This window comes from Watersipora subatra, chromosome 7 (assembly GCF_963576615.1).
Source record: "Watersipora subatra chromosome 7, tzWatSuba1.1, whole genome shotgun sequence".
Classification (NCBI taxonomy): domain Eukaryota; kingdom Metazoa; phylum Bryozoa; class Gymnolaemata; order Cheilostomatida; family Watersiporidae; genus Watersipora; species Watersipora subatra.
This window is the reverse complement of record NC_088714.1, coordinates 27,267,815-27,289,467: the sequence shown is the minus strand read 5'-3', so window position 1 is coordinate 27,289,467 and position 21,653 is coordinate 27,267,815. Positions and strand designations below refer to the sequence as shown.

Below are 21,653 nucleotides of genomic sequence, written 5' to 3'. Positions count from 1 at the left end.
TATTCTACTAAGTAAACAGTATTCTGGTCAGTATCTACAGTCTATTCTGTGATAATTGCAGAGCAAAATAACTTGCTATATAATTGCTAAAATAACATAGCTTGATGGTATGGATTCATGAGCAGGAGTTATTTGCACTTGCTGTTGGATCTGAGGGAGGATATAACTCCCATCTACGCTTTGATAGCAGTGCGAAGTCATTATGCAGGAATAGCACTTCGCTTACTGTAAACTTGCTAGTAATGTACAAATTCCGTATAACAATATTAGATGAACAACTAAAATGCCATTCAATCATCCATCTCGATGACTGATGTGCAATCCTGTGGGCCTATTCAAGGGATGAACGACAGTAAGCGATACTCATTGCCAAGTGATATCAATGACTCTGTTAGCTTTGCCAGTTTTAAACAATGGCCAACAATTATTCAGTTTTATTATAGAGTTGATGACCGAGCATATCAAAGACTATCAGCAGCGTGATAGCAGTGCATAAACTGTAATTGTGTGCTATTAACATAATTATTCATATACCATATACATAAGGCTATGTATTATAATATGCCACATATATGCATAAAACATCTAAAGTAGAAGCAAGCAGTTAATGTCTTTGATTTAGCTCATAATCAAACCGGGCTAGAGGATTGTGAAAACTCATACAGAATAAAATATAAAAGAACACTATAGCAAAGGATTTTCTTAGAGGGAATGTCAACACTGGCATTACCCAACAAGCAGCTCATGCAATATGTTCGTAATTATATTCCAAATTCAGAAGCTGGTCGAGAAGCCAGATACTTTTTCATCTTGTCATCAGCCTCCATCCTCTCAACAAAACGTTTTACCCAAGGAGTCAAGGACATGAGATCAGGGAAAGCAGGACGGCCAAATTGCAGCATATTGTAGAGCCAAACATCTGCCAAATTTATCTACAATTTAAAAAGAAAAACATCAATTCTCTTACCCGCTAATGCTCATCATCTAGTAGTTGCCCAACTATAACACCGATATGCAATGAGAAAACAACTTTATCTTTAATGGTACAATGCCAGTCTCTCAATTATTTTATCATATTGTCCTTATAACGTAAGCATGCACAGCTAGGCGGAGAGGGATATTTTATAGGTGGATAACAATAAAATTCCTTCTGACATGAGCTTCAAAGTAATTGTTTAACAGGTTTAGCAAAGGCAATTCACAAATGCGATTAGAACCATCCATCCTAGAATTATTCATTACTAGCTGAATGCCCGGCATTCAACGGGTAATAAAGGTTTTGCATAGAAAATCCATTTTTAATTGGCTAAGTTTCTTTACCCAATGAACTTGAGGAACTTAAGCTAGTCTAAATTTTTACTATAATAAGAGCCAGGTTTGTCCCTCTGAAGCCAGTGTTAGGAAAAACGATTGCCTCATGACCTCTCATGCAATCATGATTGTCAAGCATGTTAGTTGAAGCCTGCTATTTTAACCAATCAGCATTAAAGATTGGCAGGTGCGCAAGTACGTGGACAATTATTACATCGCAATGTCAGTTGGGCATGTAATTTAATGGATAGTCTATCGGCATAACTGTAAGTTGAAAGTTCAAATCCACTGGGAAGCAGATTTTTCATTCCTATAACTTTATCGCTGTAACTGGGCACAGGAACGACACATCAACAAACACTGAGATTTATGTATATACTAGCTGAATGCCCACGCAATGGCATTGCACAAGTAATAAAATAATTACCGAATGAATCTGAGTAACTTACGTCAAAAATTAGTAGTTTAAATCTTCACTAAAACGATAGCCGTGTTTGAAGCCAGCTTAATAATCATTAAGTTACGCATAACAATCAAACGCATAACAATCAAACGTGCCAGTTAATAAACACAAGGGCTTTAAGCATGAATATTTCAACTGATGTAATGTATGCCATCACAATCATTCTTCACTATGGTCAGTTAGACAAAGTAGTGTAGAGGACTAGTTACTGGTCTGCAGGCCTGGTGGTTTTGAGATCAAACCCTCAATGTAGCCGATTTTTCATTCCTTAACCTTAGGCTATAAGTGGACACATGGATGACAAACCAACAAAAAACAAACATTGAGATGTATATACAAAAACCTTCACAAGTTTTTTTGTTTTCAAATAATTGTAAGTGACTATGGTCATAAATTATAGACAAGTAACCCATCAAATCAAAAAGCAAGATTTTTTTTGCATCCTAACTCTTGTATAAGTAGTGAAAGCCACTACCCATCACCACTACGAAAGCTAGACTGATGCCTTGAGCTACTAACAAACAAAAGGCCAGAGAAAACCTCACTGCAGACAGAATCCTTAGCTGTCACAAGCGATCAACTTTGACTAACAACTCTTCACAAAAGCAAATACCTTGTCCGACACGATAAACTTTTTGCCTCTCTTATCGGCCAAAGCTTCTATAAATTTAAGTGATTTAGTAATCTTTTCTCGGATTTCCTCGATAAGCTTCTCCGAATTGTCAGGCTGAGGTTGGCGAAACATCTTCCAGGCATAGATTTTCTCAGAGATGCCATCGGCGCAGCTGAAACACGTTTCAACCACCATATCATTGAGGGCCTCCTCCCAGGAGCTGCTCCCAGCCAATCCTGCAAATGAGTAAAAACTAGGTTGTCTGCAATAATGAAAATGTTGAAAGTAGAGCTGACAAGGAAACAGATGAGAGGCTGAGAACGCAGAATCATGTAACTCAGAGAGATCTATCTATCAGACAATAATAAATAAAATATATACAATTCGATATTCAAGGAATGCTGTAACAACAAACATAGCACTAACATGTTTTGGACTAAGATAGCAGTTAGACTGAACAGAAACTAGATAGAACTGTTTGCAACGTTGGCCTGTACAGCCAATCATTACGTATTTACCAGGGCTGGAAATTATATAGTTACCCAGTTCCCTAGCAACATATCTAGCAATGGTGTTGGACATAACCAGAGTTCCGTGTTGACACTCAAAGACAGGCATCTGACCCAATGGTTGTTCTAAAAAGTTACGGAAATGAAATAGAATGAATATGAGTTAAATACAAACTGAGCCTTCTCAATAACAAGATAAAAGTTATGAATGCAAACAGGTTTGTTAAAATTAACTTTTTATCATGGCAACGTTCAGCACTGCCAGATGATGACAGGAGAAAACAGAGTGTGAGAAAGTTCAGACAAAAGAGAAAAAAGAATGAAAAAACAGAAAAGTACTAAGCAACAAGAAACGAACAGGTGAAAATGAATGTAAAAAACCCGTCGCGGCCATTTGTTCAAAACCATGGTTGGAGGTTCAAAGAAAAATATTACATTGTACAGAACTTGAACCTGTGATATTCAGCTTCACTGCACGGCACGCTGCCACGGGCGCCAATCATTTCCCTTTGAAAATTTTAGAATTATTGTACACATACTTATTCTGTGTGCTTCATTGGCCCACATGACAATCTCTCACACACTAGACTGACTATGGGCTAGTAAGGCATAAAAGAATGTGAAACTTGAGGATGAAACAAAGAAAACAGAAGGAAGCTGAAGGTAGGGTAAAGGAGGAAGAGATGGTATGGGAAGGGGAGGTGATAAGGAGAAAAGCGTCAACCTGCTTTAATGGCTGGCCACTCCATCTGCTTGATCCTCTGGTCCTCATACTCTTTGCCAGCGATGCCATAAAGCATTCTAGTTGGCTCTGCTCTCGCATACACGTCAAAGTACAACAGCTTGTCCTTCACGGCTGCCTGAAAAGACCATTTTGCAATACTGCATAAATGAATAATTTTTGTAAGTAAATTAAACTAACAGAGAACTATAAAACAGTTAAAGCATTAGCATTCAAGCTGGTGCAATTTGAGACTGATAAAGATGCACCACTATCTCTTATTTTAAAAAATCCCTGACACTGAATTAAAACTGCCTAGGTACAGTAGACACTCCTATAACGTACATACATAGAGCTGTATATACACGCATACTACTTTATTGGCAATAAAGTCATTTCAAACAGAAATATGTTCCAAATTATGCCATACAAGAAACAAAAGAAAAAAAGGGCAACAGTGGGCCACGAAAATCAAATAAATGTTTTAACAAATAGCATTTAAAAGCTCAAAAGAGCGATACTAGGTTGAAGATTGTTGAAGAAGCCAGCAATGATGCTTTCAAAATTATTGGTGGAGTTTGTACACAATCAGTTCATATCATGTAAGTTGAAATGAGTTGAACGTAAACCTCCTACAGTATACCGTAAAACCTCTAATTGAACTCCACCTCTGTTTGAGCAACACCCTGAGAGAAGGATTAAAAAACAAAGCGCCACCCTCTAATTGAAGGTCACCTCCATTTGACCGCCACTTTGACAATCCTTGATCTTTACGAACCCATAATAGCGAGTGATCAATAGAAAATTGTCCACAAAACCATACTAGTTAATAATGATTCGATTACATCGATAACAAATAATTCATTCATTGTTTTTGTCCGTATTGAAGTCCGTTTTCTAAACTCTTTAGTCTTTAAGGTTTTTATCATTACAACTTTGAATGCAACACCAAAGAAATGATTAGTAACTGTATCAGGCTAATAATAGTTCATTATTTAATGCGGTTTTGTGCTTTGATGCATGTGAAAAATGTTTCGCATTTACAATGGAATTTGTGCTACTACATATTTTGAGACTAAAATTCTGAGGTTATTTTGATTACACACATTTACTCTTTATTCGCATGAAAAGTGTATACATGTACAATATTCTAAAGTGCATTGCGTAAAAGTTTTGCCCTGCTATAAATTTTTTGGATGCTAATATCGACTAGCTCAGCTGTGCAGAAAAGTTGAGGTCAGTAGACACTATGGAAGGTATAGGACAGCCAGAAGAATATGAAATGTATTCAAATGAAGGCTTTCAACTGGACGAGCAAACAATGGTAATCTTTTCGTTTTAAAAATGTTAATTTTTGTTTCCGAATGTATTATGAACATGGTTTGTTTATGACACTTGTTCTTGAATATATATTTGTAACATTTGATAGATTTTTATATAACTTATAAATTTGCAGATTTATAGCATATTACATGATGGCATCAGTGCGGTAATCTGAACTCGGCTTACAATGGAACTTCTCTTCGATTGCGCATAAAAAGCCAGTTTTGGTTGCAAACTGTAGCAAACATACCTTTAAGTGCTATAGGCTTTTATGCAATCTTGTTTAATATAGTTATAAAATGAAAATTGGCCTTCAAATTTAGAATGAAATAAAAAACTTAAAAGCTCCTACAAAATACAACGCAGGCTATAAGATCATCGTAGGTTAATTGCAAACAATAGATCTCAACTGGCAGAGACATGCATTAGTTTCTACATACATTTTGATTTAGAGATATTTGGCAAGTTGGAGGTAAGTTAGCGAATTTTTTTGATACAAAAAGGTTTATGTCGCACCACCTAAAGGAGAGTGCAAAATATAGGTGACAAGGTGACTCGTGAAAGATTAAATTCATCTTCTCAATATTCTAACGAGATGTTGAAAAAATACAACGCCACCATTCATTTGAACGTCACTGCTAATAAAGCGCCATTCTTAGGGGAAGGTTGAAAAATAGAGAGCAATGGCGTACAAATAAAGGCTTTATAGTAACCTGCAGAAAAATATGTGACACTAACCAAAGTTGTCTTGTGATATATTTTATTGTTAATGGAGTGTGCTACTGTCCAAAGGTAAGGTCATGCATTTACATTTTAGATTCCATCTCTAGTTTTGCTTTTTTTAAAGGAGCAGTATAAAAAAATGGATCATAAAGCAGAGCAAGATGCCAAACGAGTAGAGGGCAAAACACAAAGGCTCTGTACGAGATCGAAGGTTGATAGCAGCGGTACAAACCTCCGTCCTAGTGTAATATTTTCCGCAAGCTGCAAAGGATTATGGACATTTAGATTTGAAGATTGCTACATGGCATCATCCTCACAACTGACCGCTTTGTAAACATTGAATGCACACGATCGAATTGCCAGCACAATTAAAGAAATTCCAGTGTCAATATTCCATTATTAAGCTACCAAGAATGATAAGTTGGTGCATATAAAACCACATTCCATCATAAGAAGTTCGAAAGCTAATGCTGCAGAGCGCAAAAAGATTTCAGCAACTTCAGTGATGTTTTCAACATTGGATATGCCAATATACACAATACCAAGGAATCGATTTTTAAACATTATTACAGAACAATGGCAATGAAAAGAGCAGTGTGTTCTATACACACAGCCTACATGATGTTGTTTGGCTTTGTTATGCCGCAAAATATGCATTTGGTTTGCTGAAACAGCTGCATTATAGTAGCTTTTATTATTTTAGGTATTTGACTGTGTCCATTGATCAGACGCATGAGTTGTATGGAAACACAACACTGTGTAAATAGTTAACTACTAAGAAATCGATTGCACCACTAACAGAACAAAAACCAGCAAATGGCAGTATTAAGTTTTCCAGAACATGGTTTTTCCGCTAGGGGAATTTTTGCGTATACAGTGATACCTCGACATTCCAATGCCCCAACATACGAGAAAATCAAGATATGAGAGATCTTTGAGATATGAGCATACGAGCTGGCTCTCGATGGGCAGTCAATGGCCAGGCATGCAAGAGGCTATCAAGAACAGCATCACTTAATCTTTCTCGGCAAATCAGGTTGAAAAAAGTATCAGTAAGGCCAGCTAGAATCATAAAAGCGAGGCAAAAAGGCGCGAACCGGAAACAAATAATAAAACATTAAGACGACAAAATTAAAGTTAAGATTACTAAAAGATCAAAACAGCTTTTAGTGTGTGTTTAGTAAGCAAATTTCAGTTAACTTATATTCAAAGTTTGTGTTTTAATACGTAGCATCACAGAAGTCTAGTTTACCGAACAAATTGCTGTAAAGTCTCTCTAACAACGCTGTCAGCCACTACGCCTGTCTCCAAGGTAAGAACTCCATACAGTGCTGTACATAGTAATGTTACATTTTATTGTAGACCATAACCACTAAATAAATAATTTTTTTCGCTTTGTGAGTGTAGGTTCTGAATTACAACAATTAAAAACATGCTTTTTATCATAATATATTGTTTTAGTTGGTTTTTCATAGTATGGGAACAAAATAATTTGTATTTACATGTAGTTATCTTACATAGGAAATATTGTATCAAGCTAAAAGCATATTAACATACAAACTCAGTACCAGAACGCATGAAGCTCGTATGTCGAGGTATGACTACTTTAATATAGAAAGGGAACTCCCTCCAAGATCTGCTAAGGTCGTCATACGTTGGAGCTAATATACAAGAACATATGGCAACACATTTGAGTTCCTCCAAAGTCCAAGACATACAACTCCTTTATAAATACTTATAAGTGATAAGCATAAATTATGATCAGTTGTTGGGATTTGACATCTGTTTAATATGCAGATAAAAACACTCATACATGTATTTGTGATTTATTAACAATAGTGTGTCTAGCTCCTTTCCCTTGAATAAAAATTCCAAAACCTTTGCAGCCAGAACTTCGACAAATCAAAAGTTGATTTATAAGTCCGAACAAAAATATTAAGGTTTACATGAAGCATTATTTAAAACATTGAAGCTCCACGATATTTGAACCTTAGCGAATCTCAAACAGTGAGCAAGGCCCAATATGTGCCTTGGAAAACTACTATTTGGCACTTTGCCTGTTTGTGATTTCTTGGCACAGCTGTTTAAGCATGAAAAATGGTGACTAATGTGATAAAGATGTAACTAAGATGACTGTTAATTTAAAATAACAAGCCTGGGTTTCAGATTTAAATTATGGAAGCCTTACTAATTTTACTATAGCAAAGCCTTACATGACGATTGAAAACTAATGGATTAAGGAAGCGGAAAGCTAGTTGTTCCATTGTTAAGTGTACGCTGTGTGAGACTACAAAGAATACGAAATGATGATAAGCTTCCTTTTCAGATATCACTAGGCTTTATTTGCAGACAAACATGGTGGTTGATATGTGAAATATAACAAGTACCTTGACAGAAGCATCCGGGATCTCAGCTTTGGTATCTGATTTTCCTTCTTTCCTGCATAAAATAGTATTTTAGTTATAAAACAATGGTTTTATCAGTGAAACTTACAACCAGTCCTTAGTGCTCCTCGTTATAGCCTACTATTGTGTGGCCAATGGGTCTTTGGTGTAGGCTATTTCGTCATTTGCACTAGGCTACCGAAAATAGTTTTTAGATTGTTAAATACCATGAGCATCACCAAAAAGCAAGCTTACACTAGCAAGTCTCTTTCAATTAGTTAAAACCTTGCTGGTAATTCACTTTATCCTGCAAACACTAAATGATCAACATGTAGCCTAAAGAAAATATAGCAAAAAGTAATTTTTTGTTTCTGGTCATGATTGAGATAACTATAATGATAATACATGTTCTGATGTTTTTAAAAATTGGCCAATCTGAAAGCTCGAATTGTTTTGAAGCAAATGATGCAAAAATCATAACCTTAACAGAATCAGCAATGAGCAACATCTAAACGAAAATTGTCATCAGTGGTAGGCCACCCTGACCACCTCCTTGAAGCGAACAAAATAGTTTTGTCTTCCTAGCAACTTGACAGCGTGTCTTTAAAACAACCATGTCTTTGCTAAAATAATAAGCTCACAGAATAGTGGGTCATATATAAATCTAGCAGAGGTATCGGCTTTTGTGAAAACCCTAAAGTAATATTGCTTCTGAAAGGATTCAGTACATTAAAAAAACTTGTTGGAAGTAAAATCACCAATGTTTAAAGAAACCATGATTGGAGCCAAAGTAGAAGCAATTTCATAAAAAAACGGTAATTGCAAGCGGCTAGTTAGTAGTCCTTGGAAAATAACGTGCAAAACGATCTGAAATAATACCGAACCTTTGTTTTGCAGATGGTTGTCTCTTAGAAGAGCTTGCGGCTTTTCTTTTGGTTCTAGGCATGTTTCTAACGTTGGCACTTTATATTGAAGGAAGAATGGATCGTACAAGGAAAAGAACTGATAAAATGGTGAATGTTTAGTTAGTACAGATCCGCAGCGATTGCGTGAAAGAAAACTCAGTCTTCTAGAGTCCTACGAGTACAACCCACAGGTGCAGCGGCAATACGGGCGAGTAAAGTCGAACGGAGCTCGAAAAATGAGCTACGTACAAGTATATGTAATAGTACACACATATCTTTCTACCGCACACGTTTTTCCATCCTCGTATCACCCGTAGTTGTGCACAAGTTTAGCTCAACTCATAGGCTAAGTGGGCAGGCTGTGAACCGCTAACAGCGTAAGCGATAATCTACATTTTTATCGATTTGAGGAAACGTCAGAAGTACGCAGAGTGCAACTAGTTCCGCCCAAGACGTGCTTAGCTCCGCCCAAGTAGCCCGTATTGCGCGAGCTGTTTTGTTTGAGGTACCAATTTTGTATGGTACGACAACCCCGATAATTTAGGCAAAGTTGTTTAATATGTATTTTGTAGCTATGAGTGAAAGCGCTGAACATGATAATATGAACAAGATAGAAAGAAGCAGAAAACCAAAAGTTGTTTTAGGAAAAACAAAAAAGTTAAAAAAATAAATGGCATACAAAAAACAAGTCACTCTTACATTCATATTGTACAATAACATTTGCCAAAAAGCATATGGAAACAAGCAGGTTTACGACACAGCATTAATTGAAAATGTAACAGCAGCGTATATGGAGAGTAAAAAAACAAAACTGATAGCATCCCTAAAAACTTAAAAGTGTGAAATGTAAGTTGATGACAGGATAAAAACAAGACATTTCACCTTGAACAGCTAAAAGTTTTGTGATGGGAAGCATAATTGTTTTAGACTGTCGTATTCTGTTTTTGATCTAAATATATTGGTGATAGTAACTTTGAGAAGCTGATTAAAAATTTATGAGCGTAGTGTTTTTTTCTATGAATCACTAGACTTAGGCATTAAAATGTTAAGCATATAAGTTTGCTGTGCCATGTTCTCAGGTACATAATAAAATCACAGTCTAAAAAAGTGCTATATAGTCTTTTTAGCAAATTCATGATGTTTTTTTTAATAGTTTTATTTGCTTGTCGGAAATGACTATACATCTTTAATTGTGCATTTTGCAATGAATAAAAATAGTTTGAATTTAAAAATCGTAAATATGTTTAAAAGTGGACATGTTTAAACATAATACATTGTGAAATGTCAAAGCTTTAAACTTTAAAACTAAATAAATTTTCAAATAAAGACATTTCAAATGTATGTTAACATGTTTAACCAGCTATAATGCTTTAGGAGGGTTTAGTATATAAGATATAGTATATAATGCGATAGCAGCGCTATGGTCATCTTTGTACAATCTTGACAATCTTTGGTTAAATGAGTGGCATCACAAAGGCTCTTATTATTGTTTTATTTGTTTATTACTTGAGGCAGCAACTAAATAGGAGAAAAGCATAAAGCGTGAATCAGAAACTTGCTATAGTCAGTATTAACGTACCTTGAGAAAGTGTACTCAACTATGTTTAATAAATATCTCAATGTCATTAAAAATCCATATAATCTTATAATATATTAATTTTGATTATCTTCAGTCTGTTCTAATTGTTTCTTGTCTGAAGTTGAGAGAGTCTGGTATAACAACTATACTAATGATTATAAGTTTTTGCAGGAACACGAAGTCAAATTACCCTTGAAGAAAATCTTATCTCAAATTGTTTGTATTGCAATAATTATTATTAATAGTATCCTAGTTGTTCGGTGCATTGTGAGAGTTTGTCATGTGTAATAACTATGTGTACATTGTTACAAAATGCAGCAGAGTTTTTGGAGTTGTGCAGGTGGTAGGCTGTCGGTCTACTAAACTAACAGTTGTAAGGTCGAATCTTGTTGAGAGTGGTGTTTTTCCAACGCTGTTAGTTTGGCTTTAGATAGATGGACAAACAGATGGACGGATGAACAGACGGACAGAACTCTTATTGTAGCAAAGGTTACGAATTACTCTACTTCAAACCAAAAAAAACAAATTACATCAAAAGAAATTTTTATTTGTTCAATCTAGATAATTACATAGCCAATCAAATTGCACAGACATGTAGTGACCCAACCCCAATGGTCAACATTACTTCCCTGTTGCTGCATCACTATAGTGATTTATAAAAAGATGCCCAACGTTTCTACATGTTGTAGTTAATGTTTTCAGCTTATGACAGATTTTGATAGCCTAGATTCTTTTCACGCATTAAACACCAATTGGAGAAGCTGGCCTTGTTGCCAGGTAACTCTGCATCTCAGCTGTATTACGAACTCTCTCCACAAATGCTTTTACCCACAGAGTTACGTCCATTAGCTCTGGAAAGGCAGCCAATCCAAACTCCAAAAAACTGTACAACCAGACATCCGCCAGGGATATCTGCAACATATGAGTGTACAGCACACTAAAACACACAAAAATCAGATATGCGAGCATGAAAATATTTCTTTCACAACTTCAAATCTTTTGGCAGTTGGGTTTCCTTCACCAAATCGTTAAACTCAAAATACATTTTCATTAAGTAAAAGTTTCGCTCCTTTTTGCAATAACAAATAAAACAATAAGTATTTATGATGATCGGAGGACAATAAATATGTATTGCTATTAATGTAGCAGTTTGTAATCACTGTTAGCAAGAGAGTGACTTAATGCTTAATAGGAAGGCAACCATAGACTCATTGAGATATATTTGAGAATGGGTGTTATCTTCTTTTTTAACAAAGGGAAACAACTCTTTACAAGGTGGGAGTTGCGGTATAAAGCTAAAATGGACTTCATGGTTAAAAAATCTTTATAATTTATAGACTTTCTAGTGCATATAATAATCATAGCTATTGTAGCAAGTGTTTGAAAATGAAAAAAAATTTAGGTGGTAATTAGTAACTATGATAAGCAGAACCTCTGCTATGGTGTAACTGAGAGCTACTTCGAGTTTATAAATATTCATTCTGTTCAAACTGTTTAAACCAAAAGTTACACAGGTAAAGTTTTAAAGATAATACCCACATGTTGATAATAATATCATTGTAAATTTGGTAAATTTTACATAAGGTCTGCAGCCTTTTAAAAATATCAAACCAATTGAGTTTCTAGAGTTTTATAAGTTTTCATACGAGCAAACAAGCATGGCAATAGTTGGCAATTAGCAAAGGCAATAGTTGGCAATTAGCAAAGGCAATAGTCGGCAATTAGCAAATGCAATAGTTGGCAATTAGCAAAGGCAATAGTTGGCAATTTGAATATTACAGTAGAGGTTGACTTGCAACAAAAATCACACAGCTATTCAGTATTAAAAGGTTCACAATGTTTTTTTCTGCTGTGTTGTAGGTTCAAAATATGTGGAAATGTGATTAAAAGCTCTTAAAAGCTCAAAAACGAACGGTTAATTGCAGCCATCATGAAAATGTCCGTAGGTTGGAATCCCTCTCAAAACAGCTCAAATTTTACCTAGTTGAAAATGATGTGCTTCTGTTTACACTTTTATGCAACCTTATTCGTCAAACTATTTTCACAAATATACTTCATGCATTCAATAAAACCATGTTTTTTGTTATTGTCTATTTCATTATTATTGTAATACTGTCACTTTGAGCACTGATATCTCAAAACCGAGCTTAAATAGTAGTTTAATTTTTTAGCCTTAGCTCGAGGGTGTGCATATCATTCTCTGATAAACATGAGAAGCCTGTTGGTCACCAGTGATGATCGACAAATGCTGTAGAAGTTGTTCGCGCCATTTGGCAGAAAATATGGATCACATGATCAGACTATGACTAGATGATTAGACCAAGCTGAAACGAAACTGTAAAGTAATGAGCATTTATATTTGATACAGGCTTTCCGATAGAACCCAAAGTGTTTGTCATAAACTAGTGCTACAAGATGTGTTATATTGAGTCTTTTATTGGCCTTTCATTTCATAGATGACATCACGTACCAAAACAATAACCATGCCGAGTTGAGTACGTCATCAAAATAAAGGGATTCCAACCTACAGCCATTTTTAACTGTTTGTTTTTAAGCTTTTAAGAGCTTGTAATCACATTTCTACATACATTGAACCTACAACACAGCAGAGTAAGACATGTTGAACCTTTGGATAGCAATTAACCGTAATGTAAATTCTGTTGCAAATCAGCCTTTAAGTGTATGTTTTACGCATTTCTGGTAAAACAAACATTTAAAATCAAATGAGGCATTAAAAAGATAGAAATATTTAAAAAGATAACAGAAATGTATGTTACTGTAGCAGTATTTTTGACAAAGGTGTTAAAAACTACATTATGCAGTTAATTTTCATTTCACATACTCACAAAAATGTAAATTACAGAAAATAACATTGTGGCATTATATCATTACAATTTTATATATTACTTTTAAAAAAGTTTAGTAGTTAACATGGCAACATAGGCCATACTTAATAACTCAAAAGATAGGCAATGAAAAATTTTAGTCAATGCTGTTAGTGCAACTGTGCAAGTGTTAGTGCAACTGTGCAAGTGTTAGTGCAACTGTGCAAGTGTTAGTGCAACTGTGCAAGTGTTAGTGCAACTGTGCAAGTGTTAGTGCAACTGTGCAAGTGTTAGTGCAACTGTGCAAGTGTTAGTGCAACTGTGCAAGTGTTAGTGCAACTGTGCAAGTGTTAGTGCAACTGTGCAAGTGTTAGTGCAACTGTGCAAGTGTTAGTGCAACTGTGCAGGTGTTAGTGCAAAGTGCAACTTGTTAGTCAATGCTACAAACTTTTTTTTTCCAGAGCAGTTCTGACTGGAATTATTTTTACAAATTTACTAAAAATGTTTTATTTTGACGGATTTAAAATTTTGCTTATTTCCAAAATTTTAGGTTATGATACTGCTCATAAAAATGTCAGCTAGACATTTTAGTAGGGATTATGAATAAGAATAACAATTACAAAAAGACCTCAAGGGCTGAGAAGATTATTCTGGAGAGCAGTAGTGCTCAGTGGGTTATTTAAATAAAGTAAAATAAGTAGCCCTACTCATCCATGTTGTATTCACAAAACATTTAATTTACTGTTTTATAGTGTCCCTGATTACCTGATTGCAAACAATAAATTTTGTTCCTCTCTTGTCAGCAAGTGCCTCTATGAATTTAAGTGACATCATAATTCTTTCTTTGATTTCTCTTTTTATCATGTCAGAGTTATCGGGCTCTGGTTGGCGTTTAAAGATTTGCCAGTAATAGATCTTTTGAGCGATGTCTTCATAGCAGTCTATGCACATTTCTACCACCATGTCATTGAGAGCTTCCTCCCAAGCAGTCTTCCCAGACAGCCCTGTTTAAAATAGCCAACATTTCAACTAGTTGCAGAGCTAAATGAAAAAAAAACATTGTAGCAAGTTTCCGTATAATATTAAGAATACATTTTTTCTGGTTCAAACAAATCCTTGGAAAAAATTACTTAAAGAAAACCTATTTAAAGAATAATTTTATTTAAATGAATAAATTTATTATGAATAAATAATGAATTCCATTCTTTAAATAAATTTCTTAAAATGAACTTTATTTAAGAAATATTTATTTTATGGAATATTCGAAGTACAAGTTTTTTTTTCAATTAAATTTTAGTATAGGGTACTACTTTTCTCAAACATATAGCAAGTTTCCGTATAATATTACGAATATGTTTTTTTCTGGTTCAAGAAAATCCTTAGAAAAAATTTCTTCAAGAAAACCTATTTAAAGAATAACTTTAGTTAAATAAATTTAATAAATTACGGCTCTAACCATTGATGTCTTTTGATGATTACTATTACTCTAATACTTATATAACTTTTAAGCCAAGATGAGATAGAAAAAAAACACAAAAACTAGGTTCAGTCATTAAATTGATTATTTAACCAACAAAAAACAAACTGACCTTCATGCGCTATGCTCTTTATAATGTGTATAATTGTAGTGAAACATAACTAACCATTTAGTTAAACATTTAGGTTTTTACATTATTATTCAAATTAATGTTTATGATGTGCTTTTAAAATGTTGGAAGCATTATAATCTAACACCCAGTGTTGTGTTTCTAAAACAAAAAACTTTAGTTGAATTAAAAAATGGTTAGCAATAAAAAGCTTTGCACAAAGTTATACCACAATGAGTTCACTTCTTCACCATATTCTTTTTAAAGCTTTCTGTAAATTATTAGTAAAATCATTTTAAAAATTTAAATACTGTTTAGCCATTGCGCATTAGATGCTGTAAAATAAGAAGTAATAAAAAATGCAAAACTGAAAATTTTATTTTTAACTTCGCATTTTTGGAGACTTCGCTAACTACTGTCACAACAAGTTGATAAAGTAATAAAGTAGTTAATGTATTATAGTTTTGTCCCTTCCTAAAGTCAGACTTAATCCTTTATAAATTTTAAAGCTAGTTTTACATGTCCTCTACCCTAAAAGGCTTTACATCATCAACAAGATTGTCATCATCCTAACAAAACTCTTAATGCAAAGGTAATGGTTAGTAAATATTTACCAAATCTTTTAGCCACATATCTTGCAATAGAGTTGGACATTACCAGAGTCCCTGCTGCACACTCTAGCACTGGCATCTGTCCAAGAGGCTGGGCTACAACAACAAATGGTATAAACATCTTGCCTCAAAAGTTAGAATATTTGATTTTTTTTCATTTATCTGCTACGCATATAAACCTTGTAACTTGTAAACTGAATTTAGGCTAGAAAGTAAGGCACCACAAAGCTCTTATAAATAGCTGGTTATTACCATGGAGCCAACTCTCCAGACACTGTATAGAGCCAACTCTCCAGACACTGTATGGGAGCGGAAATTGTCTTTCAAACTACAGATTGCATTAAAAACCACAAAATTTATCGCATCTGCATTTACAAAAAGAACTTTACATGTAAAAAGATTCTTTACTAAACCTTTACTATAATAAGAACTGTGTATATTCATCTGTCTGAAGCTACGGTTAGATGTAGGGGTAAATGACAGTTTTAAGCGGGATTCTAGCTCATGAGTGTTGGGTCACGACCCCAGCACTCTAACATCTGCACTAATCAATCACCTTCTTTAGAATACTTGTGCGCATAGTTATTCTCTGTACTTTATACCTCACCTGATGATCTCTTACATCACACTAGACTGACAAAGTACTAATATTTTTAATTTGAAGGCGAGAAGTTATGAACATTTAGTATAAAAGGAAGTTGTCTTTTCTCGTGTGCATATTAGCATCTTTGAACAATATACCTTTTAAAATGGCCCTAACGTGAATAGCAATTTTACAGCTTGGCTGGATAGCTGCTGTGGCTATTTGGTTACTATAAAAATAGCTCATCGAATGTTTATAGTTTGATAACGGGAGGGAGGGGAGGAGTCGGGTGGGGGAGGGAGGTTGTACTGGGGTATGAAGACTTTGGACAAATGTAGCACAGAAGTAATATTGTGGTTGGACACCCTTTCTAACACTGCCAATTGTTCTTGTGTGACCTCAAACCACTGGTCTTTTGTTTTCCTCAGTGTGTCCAACTAAAGCGATTAAAATCCAGCAATTAAATTTAAACTTTGCAGAGGATTTCAACTCACAACATTCAAACCACAAGTCTACTAACAAGCACGCATAACCACTAGACTAAGACGTTTTTATCATTTCTATGGCTCTTACATATAAGTATATCATATTATGTGTATAAACCTCAGTGTTTATTTGTCGCTTTGATGGTCTTTTGTTTTGATCCCTGTGTCCAGTTATAGCGATCAAAATCCAGCGATGAACAGTCTGCTTTGTGTTTGTATGCCCCTACTGATCATAAGTTACCACCTTAACTGATGCACCAAGGCTGCTATCAACTACAGAGACCCATAAAGTCAAGCCCTATGTTGTTTAATTGCATCATTAGCTACGAAGAGTTTCCAAAATTGCGCAATGAAAAAGACAGCAGGTAAAATCACCAATCAATTAAAAACTGCTGAGTCAGCTATTAGCTAAATGACAGCAGTCTTTCCATAAATATTTATTGAGTTTGAGATTAGGCTCATAAGTCAGAATCCCTCCTAACGGTTCAATCAAGTTAGGATTAGCAGTTAGTAGTACATGCTGTGATTTTAGTTTATAATTGATAGCAAGTTACTCAGTGAGTCACACACAGAAATAGTAGGCCAACATTTACTTCTATATTATATGCTCTACTAAAGTATAGAATGACGTCTTAAAATATTTAAAATGACGTCAAGTCACCATTTACTTTCTGGTTCATAACAAGCTATACTCCTTAAGAGAAAACTAGAAACTAGAAACTAGAAAACGAGAAAACTGGAAAACAAAGCTGCATAGAAGTCAGTGATAAAACCTAAACCATGAGGCAGCCTTCGCCAACATGACCAACTGCACGAGAGAGAGAAAGAGAGAGAGAGAGAGAGGGAAAGTGAGTGAGTAGTGAGAGAGTAGTGAGTGAGAGAGAGAGAGAGAGAGAGAGAGAGAGAGAGAGAGGGAAAGTGAGTGAGTAGTGAGAGAGTAGTGAGTGAGAGAGAGAGAGAGAGAGAGAGAGGGAAAGTGAGTGAGTAGTGAGAGAGTAGTGAGTGAGAGAGAGAGAGATAAAGAGAAAGTGAGTGGTGAAAGAGATAGAGAGATAGAGAGATAAAGAGAAAGTGAGTGGTGAAAGAGAGAGAGAGAGAGAGAGATAGAGAGATAAAGAGAAAGTGAGTGGTGAAAGAGATAGAGAGAGAGAGAGATAAAGAGAAAGTGAGTGGTGAAAGAGAGAGAGAGGGAGAGAGATAAAGAGAAAGTGAGTGGTGAAAGAGAGAGAGAGATAGAGAGATAGAGAGATAAAGTAAGGGAGCAAAGGAGTTGGAAGAGCCTGAGGTGCTAATATGATAAATGTTTGATTGGCATCAAATTATTCTGCTGCAACTCATTTGGCATGTCATCATGCTCTAACTTTGCGAAATCATTACAAGTCACTCTTCCATTGCTTACGAAGTCACACATATAGATTATACCAACCGTTTTTCATAGCTGGCCAATCCTTAAATGACACCCTGACATCTTGCAATGGCTGACCAGCAACAGCATAAAGCATCCTGGTTGGCTCCGCTCTAGCGTACAAATCAAAGTATTTGAGCTTGTCTTCATTTACCATCTGTAACATAGAAGTACAATTCGTATCGTTTTATGAACCTATTGAACAATTTTAGCCTTATTGGTTTTAGGCAGGCTGAACAAGATGCAAAGTACAAACAAAACAGATCTACTAAGTCAATTAGTGGTATCAAGTGACAACTGAGTAAAGTACAACAAAGTAAACAACACATTCATTTATGTTGTATTTTTCTGAAAACAATTAACGATGAATTTTATACAGCGGTCTGAAATGTGTACAAAATAAACACAAGGTAAAGATCGAATCACGAAAGTCACATATATAATTCGTTCATGAATTTAGGATGTATTACGTAGATCTGTACTGAGATTTAGCACCTAGGACTTAATGAGGTGAAAGGTGGCACAATAATTCAATTTTACAGACTTGGAACTGTGCAGTTTATAATAAATGCCTGCCAACATGACAGAGATGTTTCATGTACCACACGCAGGCCAAACTTAGATCCCGCAAGGTGGAACATAAATAGCAAACGTTTTATTCTGTACGCAGCAACACCAGATTACTGTGCCAAAAATGATAGTATAGTTTTAAGTTTTGAGGCAGAACTAACCAAGTCTATATAAAACTAGAAAAAGTGCATAGTTTGGCTTCTAGTTTGTTGCACAAAAATTCAATATTTATTTTGAATTTATTAATTACTAAATTCTGGTCTACCTGAACACAATGATAGGTTTAGAATTCAAACTATGCACGCCTCCTGACACTTCACAGACTTGGTTAGTTGTACCTCAGAAGGTCAAACTATATGACTAGGTCTAACTTCTGCAGAGGCAGAGCAATATTTTCCCATGTTGAATGTCAAAATGTACAAGTACTGTTACAAGTAATGCTACAGAGCTCTTGTTATTATCTACTACATACTCGGCTTAAAGATGAATTTTGACAAAATTTTAGTAAATATTATCAGAAAGTATCCATATTTTTCTTTAATTTGAGATTGTTTTTGATGTTGGTGGGTGATCTGACTGCTAGGATATTTCCAGATTAAAATTGACCAAATTTCATTGCGAGTGAAACGCTCAGAAGAAAAATGCGTGCCGAAATGACGTCACTAGTTGTTATTGTTGCGATAGTTGATATCTACTATTGCATGCAAGTTGTAGCATTACGTGTCTCTATTCTGGCAGTATCTTTGCAACTATAGACGTCATAATACCATTTTTGCTTGATCTGAGTGTTTTAATAAGATTAATGGTTTTTTGGTTGCAATTTTGGAACATTCTGGCAGTCACATCAAACATAAAAAACAAACGGAAATCATAAAACATACCAATAATTTTCGATAAAATCAACTAAAATTCTGTGCAAGTTCATCTTTATTAAAGAAAATTGCTGAGATCCACAAGAAATGCCCTAGTAATACCATAGTAATACCATAGTAATACCATAGTAATACCATAGTAATACCACAGTAATACCATAGTAATACCATAGTAATACCATAGTAATACCATAGTAATACCATAGTAATACCATAGTAATACCATAGTAATACCAAAGTTGTTTATAAGGTTTTCCAAACGCTCAAATAAGTAGAAGAAAAAGGTTTGGAGTCTCACCTTGAACCAATAAGTCAACTAAGCATCCCGACTAGTTGAGTACAAATAAAGTTCTTGAAAATCTTGAGACATTTGCCCTCTCACCTCTGTATATACCAACTGGTTGAGTACAAATGAGATTCTTGAACATCTTGAGACATTTGCCCTCTCACCTCTGTATGTAACTAAAACTGTAAATCATCATGACTTTCATCAGCTTGTCTTAGGCTATAAAGGTTGATTTTTCTCAGACATTTTAGCCTTAGATTTAAGCTCTTTTTTATTATCAACTAGCCGTAAGCCCGGCAATGCTCTTTCTTTCCTTTTCTTTCCTTTTCAGGGTGTTTAGGAGGCTGATTATCAGGAGCTAGACAGAAATTTGAAACTAAATACTTTTGGCGGTCTGGGAGAAAACAGTGACAAAATGTGCAAGAAGTTGGTTAAAATCAGCCACAAAATTTGGATACATACCGCATTTACACACGCACACACGCAATGACAACTTCCTGATAGTTTAATTAATATAAATGACTGCACGTTCTGTGTTTTAAAATGTAGTATCTTTGTATGCATCTCCCTGAAACAAAACTACACATTATTTTTTTTAATCACAAAGGTAAGTCTTACCCTTAGTCCATATAGTGAATGTAGGTGTTTTGAACCTCAAACCAATAACAGTTTATGTCACTTTCCATTTCCTACAGATTGAATATTGATGAGCAGAGGTAAAAGTAGGTCATCTCCAATGTGGAACTCTAATCTATATATAGCTCATATATCGCAAAGTTCATCATTCGGTCTTTCCAGTTATAGCAATTAAAGTCTAGGAATGAATGATCCGCTACGTGCTAGATTTGATCTTAGACCTCCCTTTCACCGGGCAACTATTTAACCAATTAAGCTAGGAGAGACGAAATTGAATCGTTATGCGATATGAGTCCCTATGTAGGTTAAAATACTCATAGCACTCTGTGTTACACAACTTCACTAAAGCTTGCTCTCACAGCTCTTATTAATAGGTTTAGCAATACAGGTAGTAGTAGATTACTCAAATTATTCATTGGTAATGTGCCAAGCAAATGACAAGTGGCAGACCACTACATTACCTGCCACTGTATATAAGCTGTTTTTTAATACCTTTGACACCTCGGGAATTTGGGTAGTATATATATAAATCTCAGTGTTTGTATTTTTGCCTTTTTGTTAAACCCTGTGTCCAGTTATAGCAGCTATAATCTAGCAATAAAAGACCTGCACAACACTGGTGCACATCGCCATCCAGTGAACCTAATCATTAAGCTACGCGAAATACAATAGATTCATTGAGCAAATAGTCATTACATTGGTTAAGATACTCATGCTTAAAGTGCTTGCTGGTGGTTAACAACTAGCAATGTTGACTTTCACGCATAATGATTGTTAAGCTGGCTCAAAATAATGGTATTGTTTTAGTAAAGATTTTAGTAAAGATCTAGCTTTCTAGGTAAGTTACTCAAATTCATTAGGTAATTATTCTATTACCTGTGGAACACCAGGCATTTGGCTAGTATACAAGTATATATATATATATAGAAATACTGTATATTCATAAATATATTATATGTATTATATAGTACAATCGTACTATATAATATATATTATATAGTAAATATATTTTATATATTTACTATATAATATACAGTATATATTATATATCTATCTAAAATATACATATTATATTTATATGTAAAATATATATATAGTTATATATATTATATAAACATATTATTTATTTTATATATAGTGTGTAGTATGTATTATATATAATATGTATACTATATGTAAATATACGTAATATATTATATATAAATATATATAATAGTATATATAATATATATACCTTTTCATACATATGATATATCATACAAG

At 34.6% G+C, this 21,653-nt stretch overlaps 2 protein-coding genes across 2 annotated transcripts; both read right to left on the bottom strand.

Annotated features, from left to right (window-relative positions):
- Positions 1 to 419: 419 nt before the first annotated feature.
- On the bottom strand, positions 420 to 9,148 carry LOC137400009 (glutathione S-transferase 1-like). Its single transcript, XM_068086297.1, has 6 exons — positions 8,932 to 9,148; positions 8,051 to 8,102; positions 3,621 to 3,756; positions 2,930 to 3,022; positions 2,388 to 2,623; positions 420 to 932 (listed from the first exon to the last, which is right to left on the bottom strand). The coding sequence occupies exons 1-6, from the start codon at positions 8,991 to 8,993 to the stop codon at positions 762 to 764; spliced, it is 750 nt and encodes a 249-aa protein (XP_067942398.1). The 5' UTR covers positions 8,994 to 9,148; the 3' UTR covers positions 420 to 761.
- A 1,850-nt stretch (positions 9,149 to 10,998) lies between these two features.
- Positions 10,999 to 19,867, bottom strand: LOC137400310 (probable glutathione S-transferase 7). Its single transcript, XM_068086636.1, has 5 exons — positions 19,767 to 19,867; positions 18,048 to 18,183; positions 15,557 to 15,649; positions 14,122 to 14,360; positions 10,999 to 11,443 (listed from the first exon to the last, which is right to left on the bottom strand). The coding sequence occupies exons 2-5, from the start codon at positions 18,181 to 18,183 to the stop codon at positions 11,273 to 11,275; spliced, it is 639 nt and encodes a 212-aa protein (XP_067942737.1). The 5' UTR covers positions 19,767 to 19,867; the 3' UTR covers positions 10,999 to 11,272.
- Between the last annotated feature and the right edge of the window lie 1,786 nt (positions 19,868 to 21,653).